Source organism: Chrysochloris asiatica, unplaced genomic scaffold (genome assembly GCF_000296735.1).
Source record: "Chrysochloris asiatica unplaced genomic scaffold, ChrAsi1.0 scaffold00103, whole genome shotgun sequence".
Classification (NCBI taxonomy): domain Eukaryota; kingdom Metazoa; phylum Chordata; class Mammalia; order Afrosoricida; family Chrysochloridae; genus Chrysochloris; species Chrysochloris asiatica.
The window spans coordinates 8,569,146-8,590,343 of NW_006408621.1; the positions used below are offsets into that span (position 1 = coordinate 8,569,146).

General features: G+C 37.8%; 1 protein-coding gene across 1 annotated transcript in view; it reads right to left on the reverse strand.

Moving 5' to 3' along the window:
• Nucleotides 1-21,198, reverse strand: part of ROCK1 (Rho-associated, coiled-coil containing protein kinase 1) — a 221,691-nt gene that overhangs the window by 62,714 nt on the left and 137,779 nt on the right. Inside the window, exons 14-16 of the mRNA XM_006867285.1 lie at nucleotides 9,915-10,050; nucleotides 6,111-6,202; nucleotides 5,766-6,012 (exon numbers count right to left, since the gene is read on the reverse strand). Coding sequence (XP_006867347.1) covers nucleotides 5,766-6,012; nucleotides 6,111-6,202; nucleotides 9,915-10,050 — 475 coding nt within the window. The remainder of the gene's footprint in view (nucleotides 1-5,765; nucleotides 6,013-6,110; nucleotides 6,203-9,914; nucleotides 10,051-21,198) is intronic.

A 21,198-nucleotide genomic window follows, 5' to 3' on the forward strand; every position in this document is an offset into this window, starting at 1 on the left:
CCAGTGAAATAGGCCTCGGGCAAAGCCTTTACAGAGTATAGGACCTTAGGTGGAGTCCTGAGTCCCATCCACAACCTTATGAGGTGAGACATTCCCACTTTTAGAAACAAGCAGACTGGAACAGCTACAGTGACAGAAGATACATCTTCTTCATGATGAACCTGACCTATACTCAGAGCAGTGGTTACTCTAAATACCAACAGAGAGGCAAAAAGTCTTCACATCATATATCAATGCTATCCCCTCTGTGCACAGGGTAGATAGGGATGGGCAACTTAGACACTGGCTACCTAAAATGAGGGGACAATAAAGGCATGAAGTGACTGGCTTATAAGGTTTCAAGAGGGAGTTTAGTTTAAGAGTATGTGGGGAAAGAAAGAGTCCCGACTGAATAGCTGTCATCTTGTCTAGATGGATCTGGTGAAAAGAGATGGGGATAAGATTCATAAGATTCAATAGTGAATAAATGTGATCATGACTAATCATGACTGTCACAATTGTAAAGGTAAAAGTATTGTAACAAAAAAAGGGGGGTGGTTAATCTTAAAGTCCAGAAACAGAGGACCATCAAGAGAGGAACGTACAAGCAGAATGTGGGACCTTATCCAGAGAAACAGCAGCACCATAGATGGAGGCAGAGATGGGGGCATGGAGAAGGGGAGCGGCTGAGGACTCTAGATTCATGGACTAAAAAGAGAAGGACTAAGAGTTGGTGGCCAGGAGCAGACTTGCAGAATGTGCCCTTTGGAGATGTAAATTATTATATATACCTAAGTGGGTTTTTTTGTTTGTTTTTTAAAAAGCTAAAGTGGATAGAGAGAAATATTGTTAACTGATGGTACATGGAGGGGATTATAATCAATGTAATGAAACAAGGTATATGATTTGTTGAATGTAAAATGATGATATGCCGTGTAAACTTTCACTCAATCCATAATAAAAACCTTAATATATATTTAAAAAGAAACAAACCAAACAAAACTGTATTGGGCACCTTTGGAGAATGCTGGGGAAGTAACACTTCTGAAAACTGAGAAAGGTTAAGGGGACTTCAAAAATTTGTGGAAAAATTATATTATCTTTTAATTTTATTTTACCATGAATTAAAATTTTTTTTTATTATGAATTATGTGATAGTTTACATGGATTTTCATGAGCTTTTTGAAGCTCCCTCATATTTAATCTGCTGGTCTTCTATACATTATACCTCAATGTAACTATACAACTGATGGAAAAGCATGTTTTTTATATATTAGTATTCAGGTTAACAAAAGAAGGGAAAAATAAATGATAAAAATAAAACCATTACAAGCCCCTGAAAAACAATCGACCTATGCAATCGATCATCACACAAGTTACTAAAGAGCCAGACTTTATGAGTGCCCATGGCATCTGTACACTACTGCTTATAAAATATTGTTGTTACGTGCCGTGGAGTAGGTTAATATTCATTAGTGACCCTGCATAGGATTTCCGAGGCTGTGAATCTTTACGGGAGCAGAAAGCTTCATTTTTCTCATATGGAATAGCTGTTAGTTTATAAAGTGTTGTTGTTATGTGCCATGGAGTCGGTTTCAACTCATAGTGATCCTGTACAGGGTTTCTGAGGCTGTAAATCTTTATGGGAGCAGAAAGCCTCATCTTTCACCTGCGGAACAGCTGGTAGTTTTGAATTGCTGACCTTGTGGTTCGTAGCCTGATTCGTAACCACTACCCTAAAAGAGATTGTCAAAATAATCTTTCCAAAGCAAATCAAGCTTTTAAATCTATCACTTTACAGTACTGTAAGAGATACGGTTAACACACTAAATGACAGGAGGGTATGAAATCAGTAGAATTCAGAATGGGAGAAAGTCAATAGGACAAGAAACCTATTTTCTTTAACTAAAAAAAATAACAAACTAAAAAGAACATATAGATTAAAAAAACCTTAAGTTAACAATGAAATACCATGTTTAGACTTTGATTACATGCTAATTTGAGCAAAATAAATGCAAACAAAACAAATGATGGAACTACTGGAGAAATCTGAGCAGTCATTAGATATTTTATAATATTAAATATTTATAATCAACATTTCTCAGGAGCTCTGGTAGCGTAGTGGTTACAAATCGGGCTACAAACTTCAAAGTCAGCAGTTCGAAACTACCATCTGTTCCGTGGGAGAAAGATGAGGCTTTCTGCTCCCGTAAAGATTTACAGCCTCGGAAACCCTGTACAGGGTGGCTATGAGTTGGAACCGATTCAACGGCACTTAACAACAACAATATAGTGATATTATGATGTTTTGTTTTGTTTATTAAAAAAAAAAAACTTGTCCTAATCTGAGATTTGCTTCAAAATAACTCGGTGTCAATAGATTGGGGCAGGGAGGATGGTACTATAAATGAAATTAGGCTAGTCATGGGATGAAGATTATTGAACCTAGATGATGGTACAAAGGGGGTCCATTCTACTTTGCTAAATGCTAGCATTTCTCAAAACAAAAATCTACAGAAATAAGAAATCATCTAGAACAAAAGCTATTTTCAAAATATATTTAAAAAAATTTTTAATTTTAAGTTCAAAGGATTATAGATATGCTTACTAGATGAAGGAGTAACTTGAACTTATCATCTCAGTTAAAGTTTAATTCTGCCATGACATTTTAATTTTGGCCTACTTATTTTGGTTAAGTCTCCATGGTCTGAAATTCTGGAAGCTTACTTTCTCTGTAATGGCCTTTTTTATGACTAGTTCAAAGCTTCACAAAATTCAGTCACAGTAGGTTTCCATACAGCCCGAATGCCAAGAAGGACTTTCACATTTTTAAATAATAAAGATGATTATGAGACAGATCAGAAAGCCTAAAATATGTAATATCTAGTTCTGTTTGAGAAATAATTTCTTAGTATTAAGAAGCTTCTAACCCTTCATGTACATGGAGAATATTAAACTAGGAATAACAATCATGACTCTGCCAGATCCCAGCATCTTGAGTATAAGAAATTTATACTTGAGGGATATGAAAGTTCTTATCGATTATAAAAGACTACTGTAAAACATGTGAGATTTTCACAATAATGCACCTTTATATCTTGAGATGCACATAGTTATTAAGTTTACGTTTTGATTCACATTTAAAAACTAAACCTTATGCAATGAAATGCAGATGGGTCTCTTGTGATACAATAGTGAATAATTGTTATCAGGACTGATTGTGAGGGTCAGAAATGTAAAGGTAGATGTTTTATAGCAAGGAGCGGAGTGATTAACTTTTCAGTCTAGGAGCGGAGGTCCCTAGGACCATCAAGGGAGAAGAGCAGAGAGCGGGACCCTACCCAGAGAAGCAGTGATGCCTGAAATGGAGCCAGAGATGATGACGTGGAGCGATGGAGTAGCTGGAGACTTTAGATCCAGAGAGGGAGAGCGACTGTGTGCTGAAGACCTGGGAGATACGGGGGAAGGATTGCATGGAGGGGATTGTAACCATGGCAATGAGACGATATAGGATAGAATGAATGTAAAACTAATGTTCTCCCATGTAAACTAACACATAATTCACATAAAACATTTAAGAAAAACAAAAAACAAAAAACTAAACCTTAGAGGAAACACTGAAAAAAAATCAATCATGTTATATATACTTTCCATGTCTTTCACCAACATCTGAAAAAAAAAACAACCCAAAAATGAACAACAAAAAAAACCCAACTCAGGTTCCAAATAAGAAACAATGTTCAACTGAGCACATGATGATAAACTTTTTCTCTGAAGTAATCAGCAAAATAGAATCACAAGATCACAGATATAAAGAATCTTATAAAGGGGAGGAATGACTAGGGTAATCTATTCTAAACCCCTTGGTGTACAGGAGAAGAAAGGAAATGAAATGACATTTACACAGCTAATAAGCTGTACAAAAAGGCCTAGGAAAGCAATTAAGGAAGTCAAGTACAAGGCTTTACTAATACATATAAAGAGATTACTCTCCTGGTTATATTCAGCTCTATTTTAAGCCTAGTCCTTGAGAAACAGGATTGCATAATTCTTCTCAGCCAAGAGCCAACCAACGGGAGCTCCTAATTTCAGTTTCCACAGTCACAGAAACTGACCCTGACCTCTCTCCACAAAACGATAGTTAATCATCAAGCCCCATGAGACCCCAGATTTTTTTCCCATCCTGTGATGACTAAGGTTAAAATGGATCCATCCCCCATTTTCTTTTTCCCCCCTGAGGGATCTGGCTACTTCTGTGCATATCTGTTTTGATTAAGTTAAGTATGAATGCTACTGCCCATCAGAATAGTCTCAGAATTGATAATATCAGTGGGTAGAAACAGGCATCTTTTAAAAAACAAACTAAATTTTACTATCATTTAAAAGCTGTTCTTTTATTCACTGTTAGTTATACTCCATCTTCTTTTTAGATTCATAAAGACTGTCTATGTTGATCTCTAACCTTCCCAACCAAGTACCAACTCTTTGTTTGAAATGGGACTCTATTTCTGTAATTCTGAGCATGTCTGAGGTTTAAACAGCAATAACCCTCTCTGTCTGGATTAGTCCCACTTTGATAAGACTTCTGCCTGGATTAGGCAGATATTTAAATCCAGTCTTCAGTTAATCTGGCTGTAAAGTAAGAACATATCCATATTCTCTGTCTCACAGGAGTGTCTATTGAGAATGAGGATATGATAGTGTGATATTAGCATTAGCCAGAGAGAGAAAGAATACTAGTCTTTTCTGGTTTTATCCAAGGTCATTCTCTTGCACAAAGATGATAGGAACATTAGACCTAGCCTCGACTAGAGGATGATAAAACAAACAAACAATTTTTGATAAAGGAAAACGAGGGTAAATTGCTACAATTTGTTGAAGTTTACCTATACTTATGGAGGTAGTAGCTCTAAACTCCAACAGAGAATGAAGGAGTCTTCACATCAAGTATCAATGCTATTCCCTCTGTACACAGGGTAGATAGGGACGGGCAACTCAGACACTGGTTACCTAAAATGAGGGGGCGATAAAGGCTCACAGTGACTGGCTTACAAGATCTCAAGAGGGAGTTTAGTTTAAGAGTGTGTGGGAGAAGATAGAGTCCCCATTGAATAGTTTTCACCTTGTCTAGATGGGTCCGGTAAAAAGAGATGGGGATAAGATTCTTATGATTCAATATGAGTAATTGTTATCATGACTAATTGCAACTGTCACAATTGTAAAGGTAGAAGTTTTGTAAAAAAAACGGGGCAGTAGTTAATATTACAGTCCAGAAACAGAGGACCCTAAGACCATTAAGGGAGAAAAGCACAAGCAGAATGTGGGACCTTATCCAGAGAAGCAGTGACACCAGAGATAGAGGCAGAGATGGGGACATGGAGAGAGGGAGCAGCTGAGGACTCTAGATTCATGGAAAGAGAGGGACTAAGAGCTGGTGGCCAGGAGCCAGATTTGCAGAATGTGCCCTTTGGTGGTGAAAATCTTTATATATATGCCCGAGTGTTTTAAAACAAAGGAACAAACAAAAAGAGCTAAAATGAATACAGAGTAATACTGTTAACTTATGGTACATGGAGGGAATTATAATCATTCTAGTGAAACAAGGTGTATGATTTGTTGAATGTAAAACCTGATGCTCTGCCCTATAAACTTTCACTCAATTTACAATAAAAACATTAAAAAAAAAAAAACACAACAAAAAACAACCAATCCTTTATCTCAAAATAAATAAATAAATAAATTAAAATAAAAAAAAAAAAAATATATATATATATATATATTGTTACCTTGAAGGTCTCCAATCATCTCAGAATCATGGCCTCTGTCTCTTCGTTCAGCTTCTAACATAGCTTGTAGCTGGTAATAATCCTTGTCTGTTTGTGTCTTGGAATTCTCTAAAATTCTGTTTCTCTCCTGCAATTCTCTGTTCAGGGACTCGAGCTGACCAATTGACTTGCTCATCTCTGTGTGACTTTTCCTTAACCTTACAGCAGTGTCTGATTCTGTCCTAAGTAAATCATTGGCTTCCTCTAGCTGTTTAAAAGAGAGAAAAAATAGGTTTTAGACTAAAATATGACCAAACTTATTTAGTTGTAATAAAAAATTAAAGAGCCACCATTTAATAAACTTACCTGCTTTTGTAATTGTGCCAACTTTTCATTAGCAATTTGTGAATTCTGACTTACTTTCTTTAAGTCTTCCAACTGATCCTTTAATGTAGAAACTAGAAAGTAAGAAGATTCAGAAATTACAAAGTTTTTATAGAGGTAACATGCATATCCCTTTCAGAAAAGATATTTAGTATTACACCATAATAATCTAGCAGATTAGATCCACTCCCATTCCTAAACTTTAATCCCAACTTGGAAATACTTAGGTTTTAAAATCATCACAAAGTAGAGCATTGTTATATAATGCAGAATGCAAAAACAAATTTGTTTCTATTATACTTCTAATTATTTTATTCTCTTAACAAGGTCAAGGAGCCCTGGTGTGGCACTGTGGGTTAATGTGCTGGATGGCAAGGTTGGTTTGAACCACAAGATCGGTTGTTCAAGCTCACCAGCTGCTCCTCAGAAACCCTATATAGGGTTACTATGAGTTAGAACAAATTTGAGAGCACATAACAACAAAGTCAATTTATTAGTGAAATACTATAAACCTAGTTTAAATATCAGACTTCTGATGTGGTGCTGTAGGATCAGCATTGGAATGTAAAACATAAAGCTGGCAGTTCAAACTCACCAGCTGCTCCTCAGAAACACTATACACGGTCACAATGAGTTGGAATTGATTCAATGGTACTTAACAATAAGTTTGAATATCACACCTACTTCCTTACTATATGACATTTTTCATTTATGACAATAGTAAAACATCTACTATAGAACAATTTTACACATTAACAACATATTCTCTGGCAGTAATGAAGTGTGAGGTGAGAGTAACACTGGCTGTAAAGTTATGTGTCCACTTGGCTAGGCCATGATTCTTGGTGATTTGGCAGCTACATAATGATATAATTTGTCAGTTATGTAATGCTTTAATTCAGTAGTTACATAATGATGACATTTGCCAGTTATATAATAATATAGTTATCTTCCATTTTGTGATCTGATGTTATCACACTCCATTTTTGCATAATACCAATTTTTGCACAGCGATCTAGTCTTAGAATCTAAATCATGTTGATAAGTGAGGAGTGTATTCGTTTATGAAAAGTACATTCTTTGAATAACTAAATATTTTTAACACGATACGAAATTCTACAGCACTACTCCAGAAGTGCAGAATAAGTCTTCTTCCTGTCAAATATTCTCTCAGTCCCTTTGCCTCCTCTAACTGGCTTTCCCTCTCAGCAAAAATAATCCTAAGGCACAATCTATACACCCATAGGCTAATATACAAAAAAAATTAACATATATACTAATACACATTTACGCACATACATATGCTTATATACAGTCCTGGTGTGGTGCTGTAGGATAAGCACTGGACTGCTAATCACAAGGTCAGCAGTTCAAACCCACTATCCACTCCTTGAAAACCCTATTCCGGGTCACTATGAGTCAGAACTGACTCAATGGCACTTAGCAATAACAATATGCTTATATACAAATAAATAAGCACTCTTGTTTTAAACACAAATAATCTGTACTTTGTGTCATTTAAAGATCTTGAAGATTCTTAAGTTATAATAAATAGATGCTTTATTCTTAAATATACTGTACAATAGTCTACCAAATAGATGTATAACAATTTATTATATCATTGATTACATTTATAGTTCTTACCATTTTAAACAATGCTATGACAACTTTGAATGCACATCTAGAACTGAAATCACTGGATCAAGAAGTGTAGAAAGTTACTTTAGATGTATTTGTACCACTGGTGCTAACACTCATAATACTCTAGCTTACTGCCATTGAGTCAATTCCATGTCATAGCAACCCTATGTGGAGTTCCTGAGGCCGTAATCTTTACAGGACCAGAAAGCATCATCTTTCTCTTGAATAGCAGTTGGTAGGTTTGAACTGCTGACTTTGAAGTTAGCAGTACAGTGCTTATCCTACAGTACCATCAGGACTCCTAAAACAGGGTGCTTGTTTGAATCACCTAGGAAGCTTATAAAAATACGAATGATCAAGCCACATGTCTAGAACAGCTAAATTAGAATTTCTGGGATTTGGGCATTAGTATTCTGCTTTTAAAAAACTTTATTGTGAATCTAGCCACTGCTTACTTGTAATAAACATACAATGAAAAATTGGGGGTATATGATAAAGCCAAGAAAAGTGAACTGTGTCATTAACAAACAAAAAAATAAATAGCAGTGACTTTCAGACAGTTGAGTGTTGGATGCAATAATGTGGAAACCCATGTTAGACAGTGAAGAATCATTTTGTAAAACTGTTATCTGTAATAACTTGGATGACAAATTATGCAACAAAGGAATTCCTATCTCTTGACATTGCACTTATCTTTGTGACTTGTGAGTACCACAAGAAGATTATACATCTATACTCTGATTTACCCAGAACTAGCCTTATGACTTGGTTTGTTGGATGGACTGTGGGCAAAAAGGTACAGACATTCTAGGAGAGGCTTTATAAACCAGCTTATGGTATACAGTGCCTCTTATTTTCTTTTAACCAAAGAACAACTCTGTCCCAGTAAAGGCTTATTCTTTACTTTGAAATTTGAACTGAAACTGATGGAAAATGGATCAGGAGCTGATCTGTGATAGGCATGTTGTATGGGTAACAAATATACTTTTTAATTTGCAAAACAAACAAACAAACAAACAAAAACTTCATTGTGAATGGAGTGAAGGTTTACAGAGCAGATAATCAGTTTCACATTAATCAAATCATGCAGGGCATTAGTACTCTTTAAAGCTTCCCAAAAAATTACAATTTACACACAAAGTTGAGAATCACTACTATAAGGGGGAGTCAAACAGTCTGTGGAAAAATGGAATTAAAAGATAATGGAATTTTTCCACAAATTTTTGAAGTCCCTTCATACAGCCAAAACACTATTTACTGTAACATGTTCTCAATTAATCTTAGGACTGAGACAAGAAGAATAAGGGGTTTAAAGATCAGGATTAAAATGAATCACTTATTGACTGAAATCTGTGATTGAGTTTTGAGGAATGTTGAAGCCTGCACTCCACCTTACTTGGGCAGTTGCAAAGATGTGCAGGACATGTCCAGGTTGCATAGCTGAGGAACCACATCTTGAGATATGTCGTTAAGGAAGATGACCCATAAAAATTGTGTATTTTTACTTCCTTGTGAGATATTTTACACGTCAGATTGGCTTACCCAGTACCCTAGGCATAACTTTAAAGGACAAACCTACTGAAGCAGAGGAGACTCAAGCCTTTCAGATGGTTTTGAACCAGGGTCCCAAAGAAACACATATGCACACCTTTCCATAATTTTTGTCTGCCCCTACCAGAGGCCTTTGCAGTGGAATCCATCTTGAAGAAATGCTGCTCACACACCCAATTACCAAGGTTCCTCCTAAATGGACCATTTAACAGAAATCCTTGCTTATCCCTATGCATAAATAAGAGGTATATTCCCTTTTAAACTCGAGCAAAACCTTTGGAGAGACAGGAGTTGTGTTGCGTTCAGCTCTCCTGTCTTCGTTTCCAAGTCTGTTTCCTATAATAATGTCATATGAAAACCCTGCCTCAGCGGACTATTCTTAATCAGTTGAAGGTAAGAGCCCTTTCTTGGAGAGCAAAGATGTGTTTAACACTCCCAGTAAATGGATCTGAGTGTTTAGCTGGTGATGTGTATTAATTACGACTGTGGCTTCATAAATATATCACAAGCAGTGAATTTAAAACAACCTCATGACAAGAACATCAGAGACTGTGTTAGAAATTCCAAAGTTTTTCAAAAGAAGTAACAACATACCTTCATTTTCTACATTTCTCCTCTTCTCATTTTCTTGTTCAGCTTTTCTTTGGTACTCATTAATTCTATGCTGTAGCAACATTTTCTCCTTTTCTATCTGAGACACGGTAGATTCTAGATTTCTTCTTTGATTCCCCTGAAATTATGATTACAAAATTATCACTGCAATTAATATTCTGTCTCATTAGTTTAGATGAAAAATTGATCCTTTAAAGAAATTTTTAAGATGAAGATTTGAGGTGGATTTATTTTTTGAAAATCAGTAATAAATATCTCCTAATAGGGCTAATGCGTCAGACTGCAAAGTCGTTTGAACTGCAAGGCCAGTGATTCAAGCTCACCAGCTGCTCCTTGGATACCCTAAACAGGATCGCTATGGGTTGGAATTGACTTGACGGCACTTACCAACAACTAATAATAGAATTAGCATTCCTTCTAAGAAGACAGTCCTGGTATGGCACTGCAGGATAAGCAGTAGACTGCTAACCACAGTTGGCACTTCAATTCCACCAGCCACTCCTTGGAAACCCTATACAGCATCAAACTGACTCGACAGCACTTAACAACACAAGAAGACAGAGAACACGGAGGCTCTATATGATAAGCACTGGACTGTGAATCACAAGATGAGGCTTTCTACTCCCTCAAAGATTTACAACCTCTATATTAGAAACCCTATACAGGACAGCTATGAGTCACAACAGACGTGATTGTACTTAACAACAACATAAGGAAGCAGTCAGAATTCCCTTATTCTAATTAGATAAGTAAAATTTCCTATGATTTTATAAAATCTTTGAATCACAAAGTTGGTGGTTTGAACTCATCTGCCACCCAACACTGTTAGAAACCCAACACTGAGTTGCTATGAATTGGAACCGACTTTACGACATTTAATAACAATACTTAAAATGACCTTTACAAGTCAAGTCACTATTAGTTCAACACTATGACTTGCATTATATTATATACACTGTATTTATTTAAGAGCCCTGGTGTGGTGCTGCAGGATAAACACTGAACTGCTAACCACAAGGTCAGAAACCCTAAATAGGGTTGCTATGAGTTAGAACCAATTAGTGGGCATACAACAGTAATAGTTTATTTATGAAACTAAACTTAAGGTATAAAGTATTAAAGAGATAATATAATAATTACATATCTGATAATTAGTGATGCAAGCTCAAGTGTCACTAAATGGTACACAATGGACAGTGGGCCAGCCAGTTCCTATGTCTTAATTCTCTTTTTGTTTCAACAACTTGCTCTATCTTCTCTAAGTTGTCCTAGCTATGTAGCGATACATATATTAAAGAGCAATAAAGGATCTCATTTTAGAAAAAGAAACCACAGGCAAGGTTTGATAGTCAGGGTTTATGTCAATTTGACTGGGCCAAGATTCCCAGTGGTTTGGCAATTGAGATGTGCTTATCCCCAACTACAGTCATAGTTAACTCTATGATGATTGGCTATGAGCAGCGAATCAATTTAAAGTATGTTTCCTTGTGGTGTGGCATGCTCCCAATAAAGTGGACATGGAAAAAGGATCACTCTCTTTCCTGTTGGAAACCTGGGATTCTACAATTATGAGCCATTTCCTTGATATAAACTTCTCTCTCTCTCTCTCTCTCTACACACACACACACACACACACACACAAACATTACCACTACGCTACCAGAGCTCCTTACTATATATGTATATATGTATATATAAGGAGCTCTGGTAGCGTAGTGGTTACGAATTGGGCTGCAAGCTGCAAGGTCAGCGGTTTGAAACTACCAGCCGCTCCACGGGAGAAAGATGAGGCTTTCTGCTCCCGTAAAGATCTATAGCCTCGGAAACCCTGTACAGGGTCACTATGGGTCGGAACCGACTCAACGGCACTTACCACAACAAATATATGTTTATCTACAAATGTCTTCATTTCACTGTCGTATTTGAGGTACAGCTCTGCTGGGTATGAGTCTTAGGATTTTTTAAACTTCTTATTGTGAACTGATTGAAGATCATCAGTTTTGCATTCAACAAATCAACACTCTGTGTCATCTTAATGTTTGTAATCCCTTCCATGGAACAACAGTTATCGCACTTCTTCTCTGTGGCTCCTGTTCCATCCCATCCACCTTCCCATCCCTTCTCAACTTTGTCCTTAGGTACATGTTACCCTTTTGGTCTGAACCGTCAACCTTATGGTTTATAGTCCAGTGCTGACCTTCCACCACATTCACAGTTGTGTTTACAGGGAAGGTAAATATTCATGTATCAATACTCAAGCTTGTATAGCTGCTGTTGTTATTGTTAACTGCTGTCGAGTCAATCCCGACCCATAGTGACCCTGCATAGGGTTTCCTAGGAACAGCTGGTGAGCTTGAACCGCTGACCCTGCAGTTCAAACAGTTTTGTGCCAGACTGCAAAGCCATTTGAACTGCTAGGTCATGTATATCTGTAGGATATATATATATTTACACCCACTCTTCCTCCCATACTCGTTCAACATGTGTCTCTATCCATACATCTACACACAGAGCATTGTTTCAAGGTTGTGTATGTTGTTGTTAGGTGCCATTGAGTCGGTACCAACTCACAGGAACCTATACACAACAGAACAAAACACTGCCCAGTCCTATGATGTGGAGAGATGGAGCAGCTGGGGACTTTAGACACAAAGAGGGAGAGGGGCTATGTGCTGATGACCAGGGGGCAGGCTTGTAGTGTATACCCTTTGGTTGGTTGATGATGCATGGATGGGATTGAAACGATATATGATAGAATGAAGGTAAAACTAATGTTCTCCCATGTAAACTATCACATAATTCACAATAAAACATTAAAAAAAAGGACAAACACTGCCCAGTCCAGGGCAACCTGAAAATTGTTTCCACACTTGAGCCCACTGATGCTGCCATTTTGCCAATCCATCTTGCTGGGGGTCTTCCTCTTTTTCTCTGACCCTTCACCTTACCAAACATGATATCCTTTTCCAGCGACTGGTCCCTCTTGACAGTATGTCCAAAGTACGAGAGATGAAGTCTGGCCATCCTGGCCTCCAAGGAGCATTCTGGCTGTACTTCTTCCAACACTGATCTGTACATATATCACTATTGATCTCTAGTCTCTTTAGTCTTTTTATACCTCCGTGTCTTCATCTCTCATCACCATTCTGCCGACTTCCCTGTTCCTGTATGTTGCCCTTCCTGTCACCCGAGTCAACATGTAGCTACCCTCTGGCTAGTTAACAACTCTCCCTTCCGTCCCGCTCCTGGTAACTATCCTCTTCTTTCTTCTTCTAGTTGAGCTCCGATCATCCAGTCATTGAAGCCAGGTCAAGTGGGTATTATCTGCAAATGTGGGTGTTCTTGTACATATGCCCTCTCTTCTTATCAGCTGGATGCTTCACTCTCCACTCTAGTCCTCTGTGGTTATGTCACTGACTCTGGGCCCAAGAGTCCCGAGGTCTTGCCACACTGCTGGACAACCAGGTCTCCACCAGGGTTCACAGGAGTCTATTGAATGTTGTAGGGCTTAGCTCACAGCTTCATTGCTGTTTTTCCCTCACTTCCCCATATCGGTGATGAACATGGTCACCAATCAGAGCGTGTATTCCCACTGAGTCTTAGTCTTGGAAGGGGGTTTGCTCTGAGGGGACCCGACCACTTGCCTTGATGTTTCCTGGGTGAGCAACTTGTTTGTTCTTGTAGTCATCAGTCGGTCTGCCTATAAGAAAGATACTTCTTTCTTTCAAGAGTATCTTCTGTTCTTCTAGCGGCTCCAGGCTGGTCTGCTTGCCCTTTCAAGTGGAAATTTCCCTCCTCTGAAGATTCTGGATGATGTTCAGGATTCCACCTATGGTCTTGTGTAATGCAGAGGCTCCGCAGGAAGCCTCCTTCACTATTTTTTTACTTTTTAAAAATTATTTCAAATATTCTAATTTATTTGCCTTCGTATATAAATTTTTGAAAAATCTTGCCTACATATACAAAATATCTTGCTGGTAGTTTGTAGTTTTTACAAGTCCAGCACACATTTGTTAGTTTTAAATCTAAGTATTTAATTTGTTTTGAATAATTATAAATGGTATTATATTTAAAGATTAGCCTCTCACATGTTCATTGCTAGTATATAGAAATACAGTATATTTTGCTATCTTATCTTTTATCACGTAACCTTGCTAGTTTTTAAACAGCAGGTAGTGGGTGGTATGATTTTCTACATTAACTAACATCATGTCATCTACACACAGGGGCAATTTTCCTTCTTCCTTTTCAACCTGTATGTGTTTTATTTCCTTTTCTTGTCTTACTGCACTGGCTACACTTTCAAGTAGTGGCTGAACAGTTTGGACTTCTAGCCTCCAAAACTGTGAGAGAATAAATTTCTGTTTGTTAAAGCCACCCATTTGTGGTGTATCTGTTAGAGCAGCACAAGAGAACTAAGACAGCTATTAATTTTAAGGTGAGATGACATCTCATTGTTATTTTGATTTACAACACTCTAATGGCTAATGATTGTGAGCTAATGCTTTTCATATATTTTTGGGCCACCCAAATATCTTCTTTGGTTAAATATCTATTAATGTCTTCTCCCAATTTTTCAAACTGGATTGTCTTTTCCTTGTTGCAGTGCTGAAGTTCTCTATAAATTTTATAAATCAATCCCTTGTTTTATATGTCATTGCTAATTTTTTTCCCCCTGTCTGTGGATTCTTTTCACTCATTTGGTATAATCTATGTACATAAGTGTCTAATTTTTAGGAGGTTCCAATCATCTAGTTCATCTATGAAACAGCTATGCTGTTTAGATGTTTTCAGTTATATATGATAGTATATTTATGCCATTTACCAGAAGCCCTAAACTTGTCTCTATTTTTTCATTGATGATCTTTATAGCCACCTAAGTTTTACATTTGGTCTTTAACCCAATTTGAGAATTCTGTATAAGGTGTGAGATATGTGTCTTATATCATTGTTCTACAAATGGATTTGATGTTTTGCCAGTACATTTGTTGAAGGGTCTCTCTAACCCATTTAATGTGTTTTAGCCCTTTGTTACAAATCAGCTGACCGTAGGTGCATGAATTAACTTTTGGATTGTTAATTGTCTTCCACTGATCTATGTATCTTTCACTGTACCAGTAACAGGTTGCTTTGTTTACTGTAGCTGTGTAGTAGGTTTTGGGATCAGAAAGGGTGAGGCCTTCAAGTTTGTTCTATTTTAAAAATGCTTTGCTTATCCAGTGTCTCTGTCCTTTACAAATGAAGTTAGTGATTACTTTTCCATCTCTTTAAAATATGATGTTAGAATCTGGATTAGAATTGCATTGTATCTATAGATTACTTTGGGTAGTTTTGACATTTTTGCAATGTGAAGTCTTTCTATCCATCGAGCATGTCATATTCTTCCATTTTTGTAGGTCTCTTTTGGTTTCTTGTAGTAGTGTTTTGTACTTTTCTTTGTATAGGCCTTTTGTTTCTTTGGATTTATTCCTAAATATTTCATCTTTTGGATGACTCTTGTAAATGATATTGATTTCCTGATTTCCTTTTCAGAGATTATTTTGTATTACAAATACAACAGATTTTTGTATGCTGATATTGTTTGTTCCCAACCACTTTGTTGCAACTTTCAATGAGTCCCAATATTTTTCTTGCTGAGTCTTTGAGATTTTCTGTGAACAGAATTGTATAATCTGGAAATAGAGTTTTACTTCTTCTTTAACTAGAATTTCACATCTTTGCCAATTTGGAAGCCTATAATTTCTTTCTTTCCTTATAGCTCTGGCTCGGCTTCCTTCAAAATATTGAAAACGAGCAGTGATAAAGGGTATCCTTGTCTGTTTCCTGTTTGCATGGGAAATGCTGTCAGCTTCGCATTGTTGAGAGTGGCATTGACTGTTCTCTTATGCTGTTGTTGTTAAGTGTTATCAAGTCATTTCTCACTCACAGCTACCTTGTACAGTTTTCTAGAAATGGTTGGTGGGTTTGAAGTGCCAACTCTGCAGTTAGCAGTCCAGTCAATTCCTATGTCCTTTATTATGTTGAGGAATTTCCCTCTTAATTCCTATTTTGTTTAGTGTATTTATCAAGATGGGTACTGGATTTAGTCAAATGTCTTCTCTGCATCAATCAATATGATCCTGTGGTTCTTTTCCTTTGTTTAATTAATGAGAATTACATTGATTGCTTTTCTAATATTGAACCATCCTTGCACAGATAGTGAGAAGCCCACCTGACTGTATGTATTATTTTTTGATATGTTGTTGAATTCTATTGGCTAAGAATTATTGAAAATTTTTGGATCTATATTCATGAGGTATGTTGGTCTTTTTTATGATGCCTTTGCCTGGCTTTGGTATCAGGGCTTTGCTCGCTTCATAAAATGAATTTACAAGTTTTCCATCCCAAAATAACTTCTTAAAAATTAACCTTAATGCTACAGTCACACCAAAAAAATTATTCCTTAATATCGGATGCTTTTCATCATTAATCTCAATGGAATTGGAGATACTTTACTCTGCTAAGGGAGGCGTGGTGGCTCTGTGATTAAGCATTGGACTGTGAACCACAAGGTTGGAAGTCTGAGCCCACCATCTGCTCTCAAAAGAAAGATGATGCTTTCTGTTCCTGCAAAGATTTACAGCTTTCCAAACCTCCTTCCAAGATTAAGACTCAAGGGGAATACACGAGCAAGCATGTGGTCTTGTTGCTGACCACAATGGTCACTGATAAGGGGAAGCTGTGAGCTACAGTCCAACCACATTCAATAGACTCCTGTCAACCCAGGTGGAGACCTGGTTGGCCAACAGTATGGCAAGACCTGGGGACTCCTGGGCCCAGAAACAGGGACATGGCCACAGAGGACTAGAGAGGAGAGTAAAGCATCCAGCTGATATGAAGAGAGAGGAGATGCACAAGAACACCCACATCTGCAGATAGTAACCACTTGACGTGGCTTCAATGGCTGGATGATCAGAGCTCGACTAGAAGAAAAAAGAGTGATCCCCACTACAATTTGCTGAACTTGACCTATGCTTGTGGATGTAGTAGCTCAAAGGAGGGAACGAATCTTTATAGCAAAGATCATTCTCACCCATTTGGTACACAGGGTTGACAGGGATGGGCAACTTAAGACATTGGCTACCCAAAATGGGGGTCTAGAGGTGACTGGCTTACAAGCTTTCAAGAAGGAACCTAGATGCAGAGGGTGCGGGTGGAAGGTAGAATTTTCACTGAGTGGTTTCCAACCTGTCTGGACAGGGCTGATGAAAGGAGATGGATATAAGACTCTTGTGGTTCAATAATGAATAACTGCTATCAGGGCTTACTATGAGTGTCAGAAATGTAAAGGTAGGCATTTTGTAATGAAAGGAGGGGAGTGGCTGATCTTGCAGTCTAGGAGCGGAGGTCCCTGGGACTATCAAGGGAGAAGAGCAGAGTGCAGGACCCTATCCAGAGTAGCAATGACACCAGAGATGGAGGCAGAGATGATGACATGGAGAGATGGAGCAGCTGGGGACTCTGGACTCAGGGAGGGAGAGGGTCTGTGTGTGAATGGCCAGGGAGCAAGCTTATATGATGTACCCTTTGGTTGTTTGATGATGCATGCAGGGGATTGTAATCATTGCAATGAAACAAAGTAAGATAGGATGAATGTAAAACAAAGCTAATGTTCTCCCATGTAAACTATCACATAATTCATAATAAAAACTTAAAAAAAAAAAAAAAAAGATGGAAAGCCTATGCAGGGTTACTATGAGTTGGAACCAGCTCGACAGGACTTAACAATAACAAAAAGGCAATAGTAATTAGAATCTCATCAAAATTCCTAAATCAATACTTAAATTTGGAAATGAACAATAAATCTAATATACAATATTCAAACATTTTAATGGGGTTGAAATAATTATCATTATGTCAGAAAACATTACAAGAATTTTCATTTCATATGAATTCTACAACTACTGTTATTATTATTTTTTTTTACCAGCCCCTAAAGTAATATTGAACTCCTCCTATGTAGGATAAGCAAGGAGCTCTGGTAGCGTAGTAGTTACGAATCAGGCTGCGAACCGGTTTGAAACTACCAGCCGCTCCGCGGGAGAAAGATGAGGCTTTCTACTCCCGCAAGGATTTACACCCTCGGAAACCCTGTACAGGGTCGCTATGGGTCGGAACCGACTCGACGGCACTTAACAACAACAACAACATGTAGGATAAGCACTGGACTGAAAACCAAAAGGTTTCAAATCCACCAGCTGTTCCTTGGAAACCCTGTACAGGGTTGCTATGAGTCAGAATTGACTCGATGGCACATAAACAAAGCAGTATCTGTATCCATACACATTAAGTTCTTCTGTCAATGTTTTCAATGGTATCATAAAGAAAAGTACAAAGAATAATACTTAATCCAAGTTTTATCAAATCTATTTTAATGAGACCACACACCTCTATCTTAAAATATACTAAAAATTATATATTACTTTTTACTTGGACTCCTGGTATGGGGCTATAGGATCAGCATGGACTGTGAACTACAAGGTCGACAGTTCAACCCTACCAACTGCTCCTTGGAAACCCTATACAGGATTGCTATGAGTTGGAACCGACTTGATGGTGCTTAACAACAACTCTTCATTTATTGGGATCTTGGTGTGGCACTGCAGGATAAGCACTGGACTATTAACCACAAAGCTGGTGGTTCAAATCCGTCAGTCACTCCTTGGAAATCCTATATAGGGTTGCTTTGAGTCAGAACTGACCTGACACTTAACAACCACAGTTGAATAGTGGTAAGAGTACACATCCTTGCCTTGTTCTTGATCTTAATAAGAAAGCATTCAAACTTTCACCATTAGAATAAAGTGAGATACAGATTTTGTGTAGATGCTGCTTATGAAGTAGATCTTTTTGAGAGTTCTCTAAATGATGAATGGGAGTGAATTTTTGCCAAATATATATGTATATATTTTCCTTTCTGAACCTTTTGTTGTGAATTGTGTGAAGGTTTACAGAGCAGATCATCAGTTTTATGTCCAACAAATCACACTGTTTCTACTCAGTGATTACAATCTCCTCGATGTAATAACAACAGTTATCCCATTTCCTCCCTGTGGCTATTTCCATTCCACCACCCTTCCTATCACTTCTCTACTTTGTCCTTAAATAAATGTTGCCCTTTTGATCTTGATTGATGGACCATTCTATGGGTTAAAATTGGGCCATGAGGGTGAGTTCCTTTAGAGACCTGAAGAGTGGGCCAAGGGCCATTGTCTCGAGTTCCTTCAGTTTCTTTCTGACCAGTAAGCCCAGTTTTTTTTAAATAATTTTGAGTTTTATTATACATTGTCTCCCACTCTATCCAGGACCTTCAAATGTGATTCTTTTCAGAGCAGCTGGTAGTGGGAGCTGGGAACCATGTAATTCTTCTGGTCTTGAGTCCTGTTAGTTCATTGCAGTAATTGATTCCAAACATTTTCAATTTTTATCACTCTTCTTTCTTTTGCGCATGGAGAGAAAATAGTTGTACCTTAGATAAATACTCTTAAGATTCCTGTCACTACTCACCGAAGTAGGATGTAGAAAGTCTTGGTGGATTATGCCAACTGACCTCGGAATCCCCTGAGACTATGATCCTGAGCTCCCAGGCCCAGCAAAAATTCGTTGTCTCAAGGTTTGTGGCAATGCCCAAGAAGTTTTCATCATTTGTCCCCTGTATGCTGCACCACTGACTGAGAATGATGAGGCTTTCTGCATTAGAATCCACTGGATGGCACTTAACAACAACATACTTTACCACATTCAAAGGCGTGTTTGCATTAAAAGGTACTTATCCATGTACAAATACCGTCTGTCAAACCCTTATGTATTTGTGGATATATTCCTATTCTCCCTACCATACCCATTCAGCTGTGCATCTGACCTGCAGCAACAAACCTGTAGAACATGGTTTGTTGTTGCAGGGTTGTAAATATAACAGTATTTAGCTTTATTGCCTTTACCCTCCCTGTGTCTTCACTTGTAAAAATTCAAGAAAATGATTTCATGCTAAAACATTACTTGACATGCAATGTTTTTGCTGCATCAAACTGAAAAGGTGATATAATCATTCTTTAGCCTGTTAATGTATGTTATTGTTAAGTGCTGTTGAGTTGGTTCTAATTTGTAGAGACCCAGTATAGGGTTTCCAAGGAGTGGCTGGTGAGTCTGAATCGCCAAACTTGTGGTTAGCAGCCCAGTGCTTATCCTACAGCACCATACCAGTAGAAGCCCAGGGCTTATCCTACAGTGTCACACCAGGACTCCTATCTGTTAATATAGTTTATTATACGGATGGACTTTTAAGTATTGAAATCTCTGGAATAACCACTATATGTTTATAATATACAAATATTTTTTTATATGAAGGGGCTCAAAAAGTTCACAGGAAAATGAAAATAGATAATGAAATTCTTCCAACGACCTTTTTTTTTTTTTTTTTTAAATCTTTTGTGAATTTTTGTTTTTATTGAGATGGGTTGGGAAATGTCCATTCTTAATTTTTAAATTTTCCTGGGATGTCTTTTTAAATTTTTTCTTTTTCTTAGTGTTACTGCTCTTGAGGCTGACAGTATCCTCAGGTTCACTGCTGATTGGCTCCTCCTTGGGAGAGAGCTTCTTTTTATTCTTTGAGACACTTCTGCTAGCTGCTTCTTCTGGATCACTTGCTGGTTCCTCTTTGGGGAGTGATTTCTTCCTTTTGGGGAAACCTGTGCTGGTAACTATCTCTTCAAGATCGCTACTAACCAACTTCTCCTTGGAAAAAGATTTTTTTTCTTGGGTTTGGAGACAGCAGTAGGTGGGTCTTCCATTCCATTCTCCTGTGGAACCTCCTGGGGCCTCTGCTTTTTCTTTTTTTTAGGTTTTTCACCTGTCTCCTCACATTCCTCAGGAGTGCTACTGCTGTTTTCTGAAGACAGGAGTGCAATTGCAGCCAGCCGCTTTTCCTTTTTCAAGCGTTTTTTTCTCTTGTTTCTCCAGCTTCTTAGCAATCTCCACAGCTGCTTCCTCTGCCTGAACCATTGCCTCCTTCATGACATCCAGATTCTTTCGTGCGATCTTGCCTGTCTCATAGAAGGACAGCCGCTCCTCAACTTGCTCTCGAAGCTTTTCCCCAAATACACTTGTGGGCACCTCAGAGAAACAATCAATTCGTGAGGCAATACTGCATTTGTTTGCCAGGTATCTGGAGATTCGGCCTTTGTTTTTGGCCAACCACCTTCTGAAGCCCTCTCATGTTGCTAATTAG